The 15257-nt window shown below is 43.0% G+C and overlaps 1 protein-coding gene across 3 annotated transcripts; it reads right to left on the minus strand.

Moving 5' to 3' along the window:
* Positions 1-788: 788 nt before the first annotated feature.
* On the minus strand, positions 789-14584 carry hap1 (huntingtin associated protein 1). 3 transcript variants are annotated; one of them, XM_079337379.1, is made up of 14 exons: positions 14129-14582; positions 9204-9280; positions 8817-8933; positions 8596-8690; positions 7517-7625; positions 7282-7360; positions 7064-7194; positions 6462-6536; positions 5836-6047; positions 4638-4856; positions 4161-4498; positions 3516-3704; positions 3248-3350; positions 789-2452 (listed from the first exon to the last, which is right to left on the minus strand). In XM_079337379.1, the coding sequence occupies exons 1-14, from the start codon at positions 14289-14291 to the stop codon at positions 2050-2052; spliced, it is 2310 nt and encodes a 769-aa protein (XP_079193505.1). In that variant the 5' UTR covers positions 14292-14582; the 3' UTR covers positions 789-2049. The 3 variants fall into 3 exon arrangements, with proteins under 3 accessions (XP_079193505.1, XP_079193506.1, XP_079193507.1); XM_079337380.1 differs by lacking the exon at positions 3248-3350 and adding an exon at positions 2898-2956 and having other exon boundaries at positions 2267-2452; positions 14129-14584; XM_079337381.1 differs by lacking the exon at positions 3248-3350 and having other exon boundaries at positions 2267-2452; positions 14129-14583.
* Between the last annotated feature and the right edge of the window lie 673 nt (positions 14585-15257).

The following is a 15257-nucleotide window of genomic DNA, read 5'->3' on the forward strand; positions in this document are numbered from 1 at the left end:
GCACAATCTGCAACACAGCAGCAGAAGCAGACCTGGTCTTTCATCTCATTGTGCAGGCATCTCATCATTAAAGGTACAGTAAGTGGAGCCTTTTTACTTGCTTTTGTCAGTTTCAGTGAATGTAAGTCTGATTTTGTTCTTCTTGTACACAGACATGTCAAGGAAAGTTATCTTGGCGCTTGCATTGTTGGTTGCACTTGTATCTAGTGCAGCCTCCTCACCTGGATATGCAAAAGACACTGATGCACTCCAGCAGCTTCTCGCCAAGAGGGGGAAAGTGAGAGATCTGGCTGAAAGACAGCAGCCGCCGCCCGACTCTCACTCTGCACGGACAAAGAGACGGGTACACCTGTCTGAGGATGAACGCGAGATTATGACCAAACAAGTTATGCAAGCTATCTCAGGTATGTCGTGGGTTGGGGCGTCATGGCTTTAGTTCCGCTCGAGTTCGTGAGAAGATAGATGGCAGAGATACAGAGAGATGCTCAGAGTTTGTTACTGAACGCTGTGTGTGGTTCATGTAGGAATGGTTTGTTCACAGAGATGATGAACTCTGACTGCATGTTGGATCGGGACTACCAGGGCTGGGTCGACTTCGGACGCCGGGACGCAGAATGAGACACAGCGGCCACCTGAGAGCTCGGACTTCATGCTTCCACCCCCACATTTTACATGAAGTCAATGTTTATTTTCCCTGCAACTTTTTAAATAAACCATTTTATGCAGACTTATCACAAGTGTTATCTTAATAAAGTCATGAGGGGGGGAAAAAAGGAGGTGAAACAGAATTCGATGAAAATGCAAAGTTTATCCACAGGTGGTAAAAATTGTACACACACATATGTACAGCTTTGATGCAAACAGAAGAAACAGCAGTGCAGAGTGGTTTGGTTGATTAAAGTCACAACACAGACTATTAAAACCTGTGTTCATGGTTTCTTCCCTTTTTAATCTACAGTATCCTATGCCTTTTTGCTACAGAGAATTGTTTGACAGTGATTTAGAAGAATAATGCTGCTTATATAAAATGAACACTTTTCTACTCGTCATTTCAATATTGTCATGGAGAATTCACGAAGTTCATTCATAGCCCAGTGATTTCAAAATCCCTGATATTGAATACAGCATAAGCACGATTTTCAGCAGAACAGTTCACAAACATGTCGCTTGAAAAACAAAAAAATGAACATCGACAGTCTTTGATGCGGTGTGGCAGACCTGATTATTTAAGGTGAGTTCTGGCTCAGGATGAAGTCCACTATAGGTTCAGAGACTCAATCAGCTTCCAAGTGAAAATGAGCTGAAGAAGCCAAGACAGCATGTGCCAGATGAAAGCAGCTGTTTCAACTGCAGAGCAAACAGTGACAAGATATCAACATGTTTCCGTGAGTCAGTGTCTTTGCATTGCTTTTTATCAACTTCTCAAGTGTTTAGCTTTACAGTTTGTTTTTTTACAACATGCCTTTCTAGGTGAAGCAGCTTATAAATTATAAGCAGGAAGACAGGTGTGTACTTGAGTGCATTTTAAGTTCTTCAGTGTGAGAGCATTGGTTTCATTCGCGGTTTCAAATAACAATAACTTACTGCATTAAGTCTTTCTTTTTCTAAGTGACTGCTTTGTTGTATACACACATAACTAATGTTCCTCTTTGGAAACTGAAAAACAAAACAAAAACAGGTCGTAAGGGTTTTTTAAGGGAAAGTGTGTAAAAGGAAAATCACCAAACAAAGTATAAAAATATGATTTTCTTCATGATGGTTTTTTTGTGTGTAAAAAGCAGGTAGATATCATATAAAGGTCAAATAAACAGTTGATCAGGTGATCAGGAGATGTCCTGAGATGAAGATGCACACATAACTGTACACACACACATATATACAAAATAACATTACTGTACACTACAAACAACCTTAGTGATGGCTCTAGGACTTCATGTGGCTTTTGTTGCACTCAGCAGAGCTGTGAGCTCCCTGACTGCTCCGTCTAAATCATGATTCAAAGTCACTGAATGAGAGAGAGTTCACCTGTGAACTGCCTTCATCAAACCTTCAGACGTCTGTCTTTCTCTGTGCTTCTTGAAGTCCTTTCATCCCCAAAGCTGCCACTCTGTGCAACCCAAGACTCTGAAGCTTCGCCACCAAGTTCCAACTGAAGGTGTTTCTTCTTCCCTCTCCGTCCGATGAGCGTGAGCCTCCAACTTTGTCTGTTAGCGGTGAGCCTGAAGGTTTAGTGCTGTGGCTGTGGTGCAGGTTGTGATGGACTTGAGGAGAAGCTGTGATGCCGTGCTCTCGCAGCAGCTGCACAAGTCCAAGTGGTGATGGGGTGCCGTTTGTGGTGGTGCTCATGGTTGTTGTGGTGGTCTGGCTTCCTGGGACGAAGTGCGGGTAAGATGGCGATGAAGTGCTCACGAGCTCACAGTTCCGACAAGGTGGCATGCTGAAAGAGCGAAGGCTGCAAACAGAAAACAAAACAAGAATCAAAAACGGAAATCACACACAGCAAATGAGCAAACTATGTTTGTCCTGTTGCACACCATGCAAGGTTATAACACAAATAAAAAAACAAACAAACGATAAAGGCCGTTCCAGTCAGTTCATTCATTTGCCTTTGTAAGATGGTGCTAAAAAGAAGGTAAAAAAAAAGCTTCATGTGATGTGAAAACCTAGAAAAACAGAAAGGTTGTGACAGCACCGCAGCATAGCGTAACGTGTTAGTCACAAGCAAATGGTTTTACATTTCAGTTCACTACAAACGTTAAACATCCCAGTCTCTGACCTGAAACTAAGACTGCAGTTTAAGCAGAATAGGTTCAGGTTTGGAATTATGATGTTAGTTAAACAAATCTGAAGCCGTGCTCCGCTCTTCCTGAGACCATGCTTTCATGATAAGGCCTTACTTTGCCCCTAAGGCTCCTTTTAAAGTTGGAGAAAAAGCCTGGACAGGCGTTTTCTGTCACTGTGAAGGTAAAACGCAGATGTTGAGAGAAAACGAGAGGATTGAAGAAATCTGGAATATCCAACAGTTTGTAGGTTATTGAACTCAGAATACTTTTTTTCATGCGTTTCTTGCTCAGAGGTTTTATAGTCATTTTTGTCTGTTGTGAGAAAAAAAAAGCAGTTCTAGATGAAAATTATTTTTTTCTTAGAAGAAAATAAACTTCATCAAGGAAGTAAAAAAACAAAACTCAACCACAGGAAGCTCAATCAAAAGAACCACAAAGAGAGAAGTTAGTGTGTATAATCTTACCTAGTGGAGAATGAGGGGATGAGGATGGAGGGTTGGAGGACTTGGCAGGTGGTAATGGTATGTGTGGGAGAGGTCTGAGGGAGGTTTGGACCGGATGGAGAGACTGCGAGGTCATGGAGGGAGAGAAGGCTCAATAAACTACAGATGAAGAAACTTACAGCGAATGAGAAACTACAAAAACTAGGAAGGAGATGAAGCAGGAAACACGGACTACAGAGCAGGAGTCATAAAAGCTGCTGTTGCTGTGTATTATAAACATGTGTCGTACCCATGCCGTGAGCTCCAGACACCTGCGACAGGTCAGGCTCGTCCTCCTCCAGGTCGTTCAGACTGTAGATGTGCTGCAGGTCCACCTCCAGCTCCCTGAAGTCTTTAGTCAGGACGCCGGGGCGAGGATGCAGGATGCCTCCAAGGTTCGGTTTGGCCAGCTGCTGCCAATGATGCAGAGTCACCGAGCCTGACCACGAGAAAGACAGAGCCAGTTTCAGTTTGAGACGTCAGAGCCAGTTGACATTATATAAATAGATATTTTTACATGGAAATTCCTTCCGGTTTGTTAGGTTTTGATTTGGCACTGACTTAAGACAGAGATAGAGACAGAGAAAGAGAGAGAGAGAAAGAGAGAGAGAGAGAGAGAGAGAGAGAGAGAGAGAGAGAGAGAGAGAGAGAGAGAGAGAGAGAGACATTTTCAGTTTGAGACGTCAGAGCCAGTTGACATTATATAAGTAGATATTTTTACATGGAAATTCCTTCCTGTTTGTTAGGTTTTGATTTGGCACTGACTTAAGACAGAGACAGAGACAGAGACAGAGACAGAGAGAGAGAGAGAGAGAGAGAGAGAGAGAGAGAGAGAGAGAGAGAGAGAGAGAGAGAGAGAGAGAGAGGAAACACAGAATCAAGCTGAAGCTTTTACCTTCCAGAGGTTTGACGATCTGCAGGCGATCAGGCAGGTAGGACCTGGATCCTCCTGAGGAGCCGCAGGAGTGCCGTGAGCTTCCGTTGGAGTAGTTGGTGCCCGTTGATGCTGCTGGGCTGGAGACCAGGCTGTCGTTTGGGGTCAGGAAGCCGCTGGAGCATTCGCCCTCCTCGCAGTTTGACACCAAGGCATGAAGTTTACGCTCCCGCTCCACGTCAAAGAAAGGCCGCTCTGAGGAGTGGTTCTGCTGGCGAGCTGACAGGTTTTGCAAGGCCGCCTCCAGGTCGTGGCCTCCAGGTGTACCTGGCTGGCCCAGACGCTTTGGCCCACTAACACTGGGGTGAAGAGAGGCAACAGGTTTTTTAATGCTTCAAACTTGAAGAGGTTAATCATCTCTACCTCGTGTAAAAACATGATAGCCATATTTGTTTCTTTAAATAAATGACTGAACGACCCAAACACACTGAAACTCACCTGTTGTCTTCTTTCTGAGTACTGTTGGAGCTGGGCTTGTCCTCCAGAGTTATGCTGATATTATCTGAACCGTAGTAGCTGGTTCGAGGGGTGCTGGCACAACTGGAGCGGGTGGATAAAGGGCTGGAGCCTGGCAGACCGGGGGAGGGGCACTGAGACCGCAACCTCACGGCCTTGTTCACTACCTTTACGGTTTCAAACACGCGCCACGGATGGTTCCTGCAGGGAGACACATGGCTTGAGTCATCTAACCGAAGCATCTAACCTGCAGAGCTGCTAGTTCATCTGACCATACTTGAATTTTTGAAAACAGGCGTGATTTTGAAAGTAGCATCCTTTCCATTCTCTGTTTTCACTCACCCCCTCCTCTCTGTGCTCCCTCAAAAGCCACGCCCCTCACTTACATGCACTAACGCCACTGGTCCAGATGTGGACCTCAGTTCATGCTTTGAGTGTGGACTCGTGCATGCATGGGGTAGACGACGGGCAGGGAGACAGGGAGGCCTGATTGCTTCATAAAACTTGAACCAAAGTTTTTAAGAGTTTACAACTTCTACAGATGACAGATTGTTTTCTGTTTCTTTTTTTTTGTTATTCATTATTTATATTCTTTTCTGTCAGGACCCAAAGACAATTTTAAACCAAAATCTTAAAAAGTGTATCTGGAGAAAATTACCAACCCTGCCTTTAATGCAATGTATGAGCACTTTTATTTTCTGCCTTTAATCCATTAAAATGAAAAAATGTTTGCTTTCAACTAAACTTCCTTTTTTTTGATCAACCTTAATCCCAAGAACAATAATCGTAACAAATTGTGGAACAGTGACAGTGAAGATCTGCTGTTTATATTTAACCATCTCTTGGTTTAAATGAACCAAAGCCAAGTTAGGCGTCCTTTCACCACTTACAGGGAATAGCAGCTGTATTGAGCTTGGATTAATGCCATCAAAAACAGGTTAAGTTTTTGATGGCAGCTCTCTCTCTCTCTCTCTCTCTCTCGCTCTCTCTCTCTCTCTCTCAGTATAAAATTATTTTACATCTTTGGATTAATGACACCCTGGAGGATTAAAAAAATCCTGGATGGCTCACACAAAGTACTTCTCCTAATCAAATTCAAATTCAATTAAAAATAGAATGATAAAAGATTATGTGTAAATCCTTGCTCATATTAGAACAAACAAATAAAACAGAGACTCACTTGTACTCGGAGGGAGCTGGGTTGTCCAGGCCTTTACGGAAGGTGCCCTCTATCTCTGCAGCCAGCGAGTCCATTGGGAGGACGGAGGCCAGCGCAGTGTACCGCTGCACCGTGCTGTTGGGCAGGCTTTTATTCCTCAAGTTTTTAATGTCCTCTCGGGCCTCACGCAGCATGTCCTCACACTCGGAGTACTTGTCCTGCAGGTCCTTGAGCTGCAGAAAGGGGGAGACATTTCCGTCGAACAGTTTGAATGTGGAACTAAAAAAAAAGCACAAAGTGAATTCTGCTGAAGAGATTGTAGGGAAATAAGGTATAGAGACGAGGGAAGGTTATGTTGATGGTTAACTGTTAAAAGGTGGGTCAGGAACACTGGTAGAGAAGAAGACGTGAGGAAGAAATAAATAAGTGGATACGAATGTGTAACTGATGTTGAAAATACAAATATGTCGGTTATTATAAAAAGGTAAGGCCTTCTTCTGCAGAGATAAACACAAACATGTCTGTGGGGTTAGGGTAACCATGTCACAAATGATTTAAAGTTTGAACACTGTATAAATGTTTTAGGTAAACAAACACGAGAGAATCTCTTTTTAACTCTGAGTTTAAAGTCGTTTTAAGCGTCTCACCTCTGATTTCAGTTTTTGTTGACTTTCACGGGAGGCACTCAGGTTCTGGTTGAGCTCTTCGTTCTCGTTTGTGAGCTGGAGGGAGAGAGAGAGAGAGAGAGAGAGAGAATAGACGTTCACTTGTAGAGATCCTGAGTAGTGTTGGGGGAATCAAAGGCATTTTTACTCTCGGACTGGGCGGACTCTGGGTTTAACATCCGGTCAAGACCACCACTCAAAGGTTAAGTCATCACTGTGATCAGAAGGAACGAGTCCATTTCTGAAAGAACAAATAACTTGAATTCACTTGTAGTGTGAGTTGAATCCCCTGGTTACGGCTGCAACCTTCCCTTCCCGGTCTAAGTGAGTGACACGCCCCCTGTACACAACATGATGGTTTTTCATTTATATTTATAGAGTTGGTCTTGCCTCAGTCTCGCCCTGCCTTGGTTTTAGTCTTGACTTGATCTCGATCCCTCAATGTCGCGGTCTTGTCTGTCTTACAGCACTCATGATTCTTCACTACATCACTAACTTTACATGCTCTTAACTCATCACTAACTTTTTTTATTTGAGCTCCTCTTTAAAAAGAAACAGACGGTGTGTCAGTGTTGGTCTCTCACCCCTTTGCATCGAGCCTGCAGGTCAACAATCTGAGCCAGCAGTGAGCTGATCTCTTCCTGTTGTCGGAGAGAGTCCTCTACTTTCCGTGCCAGCTCGTCAGACAGGTCGACCACCTGCTTATTGACAGACGCTGAAACACACAAGACCCATAAATACACCATCCACTGACCCACAGAGGATTCTGTTGATACGTCAGAAACAAGAGTGTGGCACTTACTGAGCTCATCCACACACACCATCATCAGCTCCTGCTCTTGCTCCTCGTAGTTTGTCGTTTCTGTCGTGAGCTCGTTGGCCTGCACAGAAAATGTCAGCAGCTCAGTCATAGCTGGGATAAACACCCAGTGGTAGTCATGCGACCCTTCTCTGCATCACATGAAGTGCTACGTTCATCAAGAAATGTTGCATCCTGATGTTTTGATTATAGTCAGTGAGTTTCCTCTCTCTCTTACCTCTACTCGCAGTTTGCGGTTTTCATCCTCTAAATCCTTCAGTTTCTGCTGAAGGAAGTCGTAGTGGACGAAGTTGCTGAGAGAAGAGCAGGAACTATTCCTTCTCATCCTAGACAAAAAGGAAAAAAGAATGTCTGCATGAGACACTTTTTCACATTTAGACAAAAAAAAACGGAGGGAGTAATTCACTAAAAATGGATGTGCTCATAGCTGCACATCAAGTGTGAGCACTATCTACTCCGTCTCAAGGTCAAGTTTACAAAGCTCATTATTACGATTTCAAGCACAAGCAGGCCCGTTGTTCTGCTCTGTGCAGTTTGCCCTTGTTTTGCATCAGACTGTAGATTTGAGCTGCACCCTGGCAGGGTTCACTTCTCTCCACATGTATGTGCTCAAGGGCAGCTTGGCAGTGCTCAGGCAGTGATCTGGCACTGCTCCAGCTACTACACCAGTTCCCAGACGTGCTCCACACGGGGATTTAAACCGTCGACCCTCCAGTTCCCAACACAAGTCCTTACAGACTGAGCCACTGGATATGGACGCCGGGTAAGTAAGTGATGTATCAGATGTTAAACTGAGAAGAACAGATACTAGAGTTCATCTAACAGTGAAGAGAGAGTAAGAATATAGTACTATGATGAAAGAGCTTAGTGCACGATCAGTGAAGATATCCTGACATATGTTTACACTCTGAATCACTGTGATGAAGAAGATATTAGGACATTCTTTCATTTGTATCTCTGTAACATTGACAAGATTTTTTTAACATTTCTAGTTTTAATTCCAGAGGTAGGGTCTCTTTTTTGAGACACAATCTGCTTACACACATGAGTGTGAAATACACAAACAGGACCTGTGGACATGCATTAATGCAGAGACGACAGAGTAGGGAACTGCTCAACAGGGGGCGCTGCTGAGCTGGTGGGAGTTCGGTGACTTGCTCTGGTTGCTCTATATCTTTGAAAACGTGTGTGTGTGTGTGTGTGTGTGTGTGTGTGTGTGTGTGTGTGTGTGTGTGTGTGTGTGTGTGTGTGTGTGTGTGTGTGTGTGTGTGTGTGTGTGTGTGTGTGTGAACTCACAGTGAGTGTGCTTCGGCATTCTCCATCTCCTCGGTGCTGGCGTAGAACTGAAGAAGGTCGTCTCTCATCGTGAGTTCATGACGAAGTTGAGCAATCTAGAAAACACAGAAATCTAAGATCAGTGCAGCCTGTAAGAGCAGCCACCATGAGACCATGGTCACAACGATAACATTCATTGTTTATTTAATTACACAAGTGTGGGTCAACATATTCGCTCATACCTCTTCTTTTGTAATTTCAAGCTGCTCGTCCAGCATTTCGTTACGTGAGGTCAGTTCTTGGTTCTGTTTCAGGAGGGACTGGCCGATCCGCGCTGCTAACTCCAGATCACGCTCTTTCTGCAGAGTGATACACAAGTGAGTCATTTATTTGACTCAACAAGGCAGAATATTTATGCATATATGCCCACATCACTGATTTTATGAACAATGACTGCCCATGTGAAAATACATAGAGTTGTAGTTTAGTTTTAACCACATCGAATTAGCTTTCATGTGACGGCACAGACAGAAACAAAAGTGCAGAAAAGGTCAACAAACATGGTGGTCAGTGAGGCAGATGACTATAATCTTCTATAATCCCACTGATCTGCTTTGTCTCCCTCTTACCTCCTCCAGTAGGTGGGTGACTGCCTTGATGTCATGATACGTCTTGGTGACCTGGCCCACCCTGTCTGAGCACAGCACTGAGGGAGGAGAGAGAGAGGGATTCAATGAATGGAGCAGGAAACACACGAGGACACTGACACGATGCAGCTCTGCTGAGAGTTTTAATAATGAAAAATAGTTAATAGAGACGACCCAATGGGTACACTTGTTTGATTTTGACTGAACTCCCCTATTTTGATTTTTTAATTAGCTGCGGAACGAAGCCCATTATTTTCTCACGAAGTATTTCAAAATAAATACTAATTATTCATAGTGTACTGAATCATGTACGTCCTTGGTTCCCAACATGGGGTTTGAACTCCAGCTGTGGGGGAGCAAAAAGAGCTCATGGGAGCTACAGGCTTTGTCTGCTCTAAGTCCAGTCGTTTCAAGCCAAAATAGGGGTCAACATTGAACAAAGTGCAACAGAAGCAAACTCAACTGATTTTGTATCTTCAATATGTCCTAAGTATGGGAAAAGAATCTCAATAGGGGAAAGTTAGAAGAAAAAAAAAGACCCAAATAGACCCTGTTCATCCACCTGTTTATTCATTTTCTCCATCAGTAGGGACAAAAATAAATGGCATAAATACCACAACAGATCTAAACATTGGGTTTCGCCAGGTTAAAATGTCTTGTTGACATAAAATGAGATGTTAACTCTGATCATGATAACACACTTACACTATCGCAATGTCAATGTGAGAATGTGAGAAACGTAGGGGGAAGTGATTTGCCCAGACACATGAAACTGCAGGAGCTGGAGATCAAACCTCAGTCCAGAGACTCTACCAACTCAGCCATAGCCGTCCATTGCATCAAAGAAAACTATTAAACTATTTATTGATTATTATTTTTATTTTTTTTTCTGGGGCGGGGGCTTATTGATGTAAACAATAAAAGAAAAATCACACAATTATTAAACACTTGAAACAAAAAGAATCAGAGCTGTCTGTATGAATGAATGAATGCCTCGAGTATGTTTTGTTTCTTTTTAAACACTCCGATGATGCAGACCACAACATCTCCATGTGCTCACTGCCCCACACTGATCCTCTTAGCCTGATCCTTTCTAGCCCCGATAAGACGCCAATAAAGACCTGGTTACCAATATAGCTCAACCTGTGACACAGCCAGGGCTTATCTGTTCATGTCCATACAGGCAGAACATGGACAACATGGACGGGAACACACTGACTGACTATTGACCTGCAACTTGGTCCAAATCCGTTTGTTTGCGTCCACTTCAAACACATGGAAGTGGAAGTTGTCATTGTTCAGTTGAGAGGGGGTCGAGGAAACTTTAAAAATGCATGTTTTCCAAAAAGCAACACAATATATAATCGCTGCATAATAGTTTTAGCGGTTGTCACCATCTAGCAGAGAGGGCAGGTTTAAGGAATCTGAAGCAGAGTAGAAATAATTCTACAGCTAGTTTGTCTCTGTTTGCTGATGAACTAAAATGATCATGAATTAGCAACCAGTCAATCTTAATGACACTACAAACAATGATTCATGTCGTCTTAGGCAGAAAGCTGTACTGGCCTAAAGAGATGGGAGGTTGCCATACAGCAAAGTAATCAGATCAGGTTCCTTGAATTTGGCCTGCAAACAGTGAGGTTGGATAGATGTCTCAGTGTTTAATCAATCTAATGGAAACAATCTCACCTTGGTCTGTTGCCCGGCTCTATTGCAGATAAAGTGTGCAGCCGCCGACTATGAAAATACACGACGTAAATCTTGTTGAAAGCCACGTGATGTGAAACTTTAAAGTTTAGGTTTCTAATCAATTTAGCTGATAAGGATGAAGAGGAATGATAGTGAAAGCGTTACAATCCCTTTAACAAAACCCCACAAGGTTAAAACCTTACAAGAACGTGTCCGAGTGAGTCAAAGACAAACGTCTGCTGACAGGATCTTCTGTTTCTCTCAAACATGGCAGCAAGAAAAACAAACTATTCCAGAGAATCCCAAAACACAGGATGATATTTCACCAGTGGCTAAAAATCTTCCTGACTGAGAGTCATGAATGCAATATTTTAATAACTGTTGATTGTGGCACCGTCTCGCTTTCTTTGCATAGAATAAATATCTGTTTAACAACTCCGATTCCACAAACGCCATGTGCTGACAAATATCTGTAATGTGTTAAAGAAGCTACCAAACAAGCTTTCATGACAAATTATTTTAGTATTTCAGGACCAAGATTGAACTTTGAAGCTTGGCTAAACATTTTTTTATTTTAATTACACTATTACTATTATTATTATTATTAAACAGTGTCTTGAGGAAAATTAGATATTCTGATCCAAAACAGGGTCACAATGTCTGATCCTGATAACAGATCCTCTTTCACTCTGGATGTTAACACTGACTTCATGAGCACCAAACAATCCCCTTAATAATAATGATTATAACGATGTGTGTGGAATTCTTCTTCTTGAGCAGTGAATGGTTAATGGTTTAAGGAAATAAAGGTCTAGTGATAAATTAACAAAGGTTAATGAGATAGTAGTTCATCGTCCTTAAAGCCTGTAAGTGGATTGTGGATCTCTATTAAAACAAAGTGAGCCGCAGGACCACACACACACACACACACACACACACACACACACACACACACACACACACACACACACACACACACACACACACACACACACACACACACACACACACACACACACACACACACACACACACACACACACACACACACACACACACACACACACACACACACACACACACACACACACACACACACACACACAGTTATCTTTCATGAAGCGTCAGATGTGTTTGGTGTCAATTCGATATTATGATGGCTGCGTCATCCATCTTGATTGTCATCAATCATGACAACCATCAGTCAGATAAATATGATCTTCCTTTTTATTATTTAGTGCTTTGGAATTCAACGTTAACATAAATGTCTTTATTGTAAAATAATTGTAAAAATGTGCAAAAGTCAAAATAATTGATTATGTTCCGTCACTGCAGCGATCCAAAATCGTCCATGTTCGCATCGCAGAGACGATTAATTGTGCATCGATACAGTGTCCCCCTGACGAAGTACTCTGATCCATTTCCTCCTGACCTGCCAGCCGCGACGTACAACAGATCAGAGGAGGAGACGCTGTGCTGCCAGCTCCAGGTTTTAGGGTTTTTTGCTGAGCTTAATCCCACCGGTTACACTCAACTGCTAGCCTAATGCTGCACCTATGACCTTGCTGACGTAGGTCCACCTTTATGTTTGATGTACGTTATGTCATATTAGCAATAAAGATGTCCGTGCAATACAAGCATGACAATTTGACAAGAAAATCGGCTAAATATCGACATGAGCACAAAAAAACGGAGGATTCATTTAACTGATTGCAGAGAGGCTCGAGTGTCCAGAGTGTTCTGGGTTTTTTTTGGAGAGGTGCCCGTGTCGCAGTATTCGTGCAGTTCCCTGCCACGTCTGTGCAGACAAAGAACGCTCCTCACAGAGGAGGCAGTGGGGAGAATCCCTGCCCACATTAACAGCTCTGTTAACGGAGATCAGGTTGATCATGATGTCAAACATGTCACACATCAACTTTAAAAACTGTGACAAATAACATTTTTACAACACAAAATCTGGATCACTACACGCCAGCTCGACCCTCCTCAAATGGTCATTTATAAGTGATGTACCTTTTAACGTAGAAGTGCATCTAAGTATGATAATGTCATACGGGCTGAGCAAGAACAGCAGACAACAGTGGACTGAAAGTAGGGCAGCAGCACAGTCACTGCACCTGCAGACGTTGTCCTCCTGAACCTCGGACCATATTGTTGAAGGTTTGAGAAGACTTAACAGCAATCAATTGTTAGGAGGTCATTGTTCCAATCTCATTGGACTAATTCGATTCTCTCCAATTACAAAAGCTCTATTCTTCTATGAAAGTCAAATCCTTTTCAGGGTGGAAGACAGTCAAGACTCTTCACGGGGAAGCTACAACATTCAGTTTCTTCAACATCTAACCTCACCTGCGTCTAATAACAGTTTATGAGATATTTCCCAAAACCGCCTTCGACAACTGCTTACATGTACACAAAGCTTCAATATGCTGGTGCAGCACACACACACACACACACACACACACACACACACACACACACACACACACACACACACACACACACACACACACACACACACACACACACACACACACACACACACACACACACACACACACACACACACACACACACACACACACACACACACACACACACACACACACACACACACACACACACACACACTTATAGTGCGTTTGTGACCTTCACCAGACTAAGAGGAAACATTCAGGCTGAACATATTCGTGAATCTGTACAAATCTCAGAGCACATTTATCTTTAACTTAAGATGTCTCATGTCTATTGTATTTTTTTTAAACTCTTTTATTTAATTAATGTAAACTTGCTCATAGCTGTTCTTGTTTTCTTTTTGCTATTGATGCTGTTTATATTCCCTGTTTTGCGCCCAATTTTCCCCCATTGGGGGATCAAAAAAGGTTATCCTTATCCTTATCCTGACGAAAGCTGCGAAGACGTTCAATTTGATGAATGGTTTCATCGTTTGCGTGATGCACCTTCAGTGAGATCACTGCAGCCTGCAGTACACACTGTACACCATAAAGTATTTAAACACTTAGATAACAGAAACCACGACACTGACAAAAACAACCAAATGGTAATCTTTGCCATGCAGTGAAAGGTAATCACAAGATGACACCGTCGGATTCATGCATTTTCTCCGGTTCTTTCGTCACTCTTTCTGCAAAACGTCCGCTCTGCAGATCACTGATCAGACCCTTGCACCCTTGTCATCATGCTCTTTCTTATCTCACCTTGCGTCACCTCGTGGCAAAGGTTGCCTTTGTTGTTGTTATTATTGTTATTGTTATTGCTGTTTTGGCACTTCTCTTCTCCCTCCACGACTTCTTCCACAAGACTCGGAGTGGTCTTCTCTTCCTCTTCCTCCTCGGAGGCAGAGGAGCTCCACACCTCCATGGTGGCCGAAGAAAAATGCCCTGTCTCTCCGTTCAGTCTGTTAAATCCCTCGTTCTTCTGACTCTACTGAGTCTCTTTAGCGCTGAGGCACACCCGTTGTGTCTTCAGCATCATTCTGCTGGGGGGGAGTGATGGGAGAAACCGTATCCACCAGCCTCACTGAGTGTGTGTATACACCTGTGTTTGTGTGTGCAAGACAGTCTGAGCTCCTCAGTGTTAATGTATAATCCCTCAGACTGTACGGGCCATCTGTCGTCATGCCTGCCTCCGTGCACCTGGCCACGTTGGACTACCGGGTAAGGAAAGAGGGGAGGAAGAGGAGGAGGGGTGAGGAGGAAGAAAAATCTAAACCAAAAGCCACAAGAGCTAATAATGATCACCCTGACCTTGTCCAAGCACAATAGAGTGAAGCTTCATAGGGCTCAAATTGATTCAATTATTCAGAATGAGAAAGCTGAGGCTGTGTTAAAGGATGCTGCATTAAGACCACCCACCCCTGTGGGTGTGAGGGAGATGGTAGGGTCCGCCCATGCACATGGCTTATTCAGTGCACATACGTAACAGCAGACGTAGAGAGGGCTCTGCGTAACACTGCTGCAGGCACAGCCACACCCACTCGACAGGGTCTGAGAGAGGCTGTGAAAAAAGAAAACGTTTAATGACTTCATGTGTCTTCACTGAGATTATAAACGGGGAACACAGAAAACGTTTGTGTTTTTTTTCCTTGTTTACATCTTTTTTGCATTTTCTTCCCTTTTTTCCCCGTTTATTTAGGAATAGAAGATGATTAAAATAAAACTATTGGTTATTAATTATTTTCTAAAATAAATGGTGTTCATTTTAGGATATCAAGTAAATATTCTGTTTTACAAGATGAGCAGAGACACTCGTCTCATTTTACTCCGATCAAAACAAAGGAATGTACACTGTTGTCATGTCAACGCCACAGTGCTGTGACGCTTCAGG

This window comes from Symphodus melops (assembly GCF_947650265.1).
Source record: "Symphodus melops genome assembly, chromosome: 2".
In the NCBI taxonomy this organism is placed as follows: domain Eukaryota; kingdom Metazoa; phylum Chordata; class Actinopteri; order Labriformes; family Labridae; genus Symphodus; species Symphodus melops.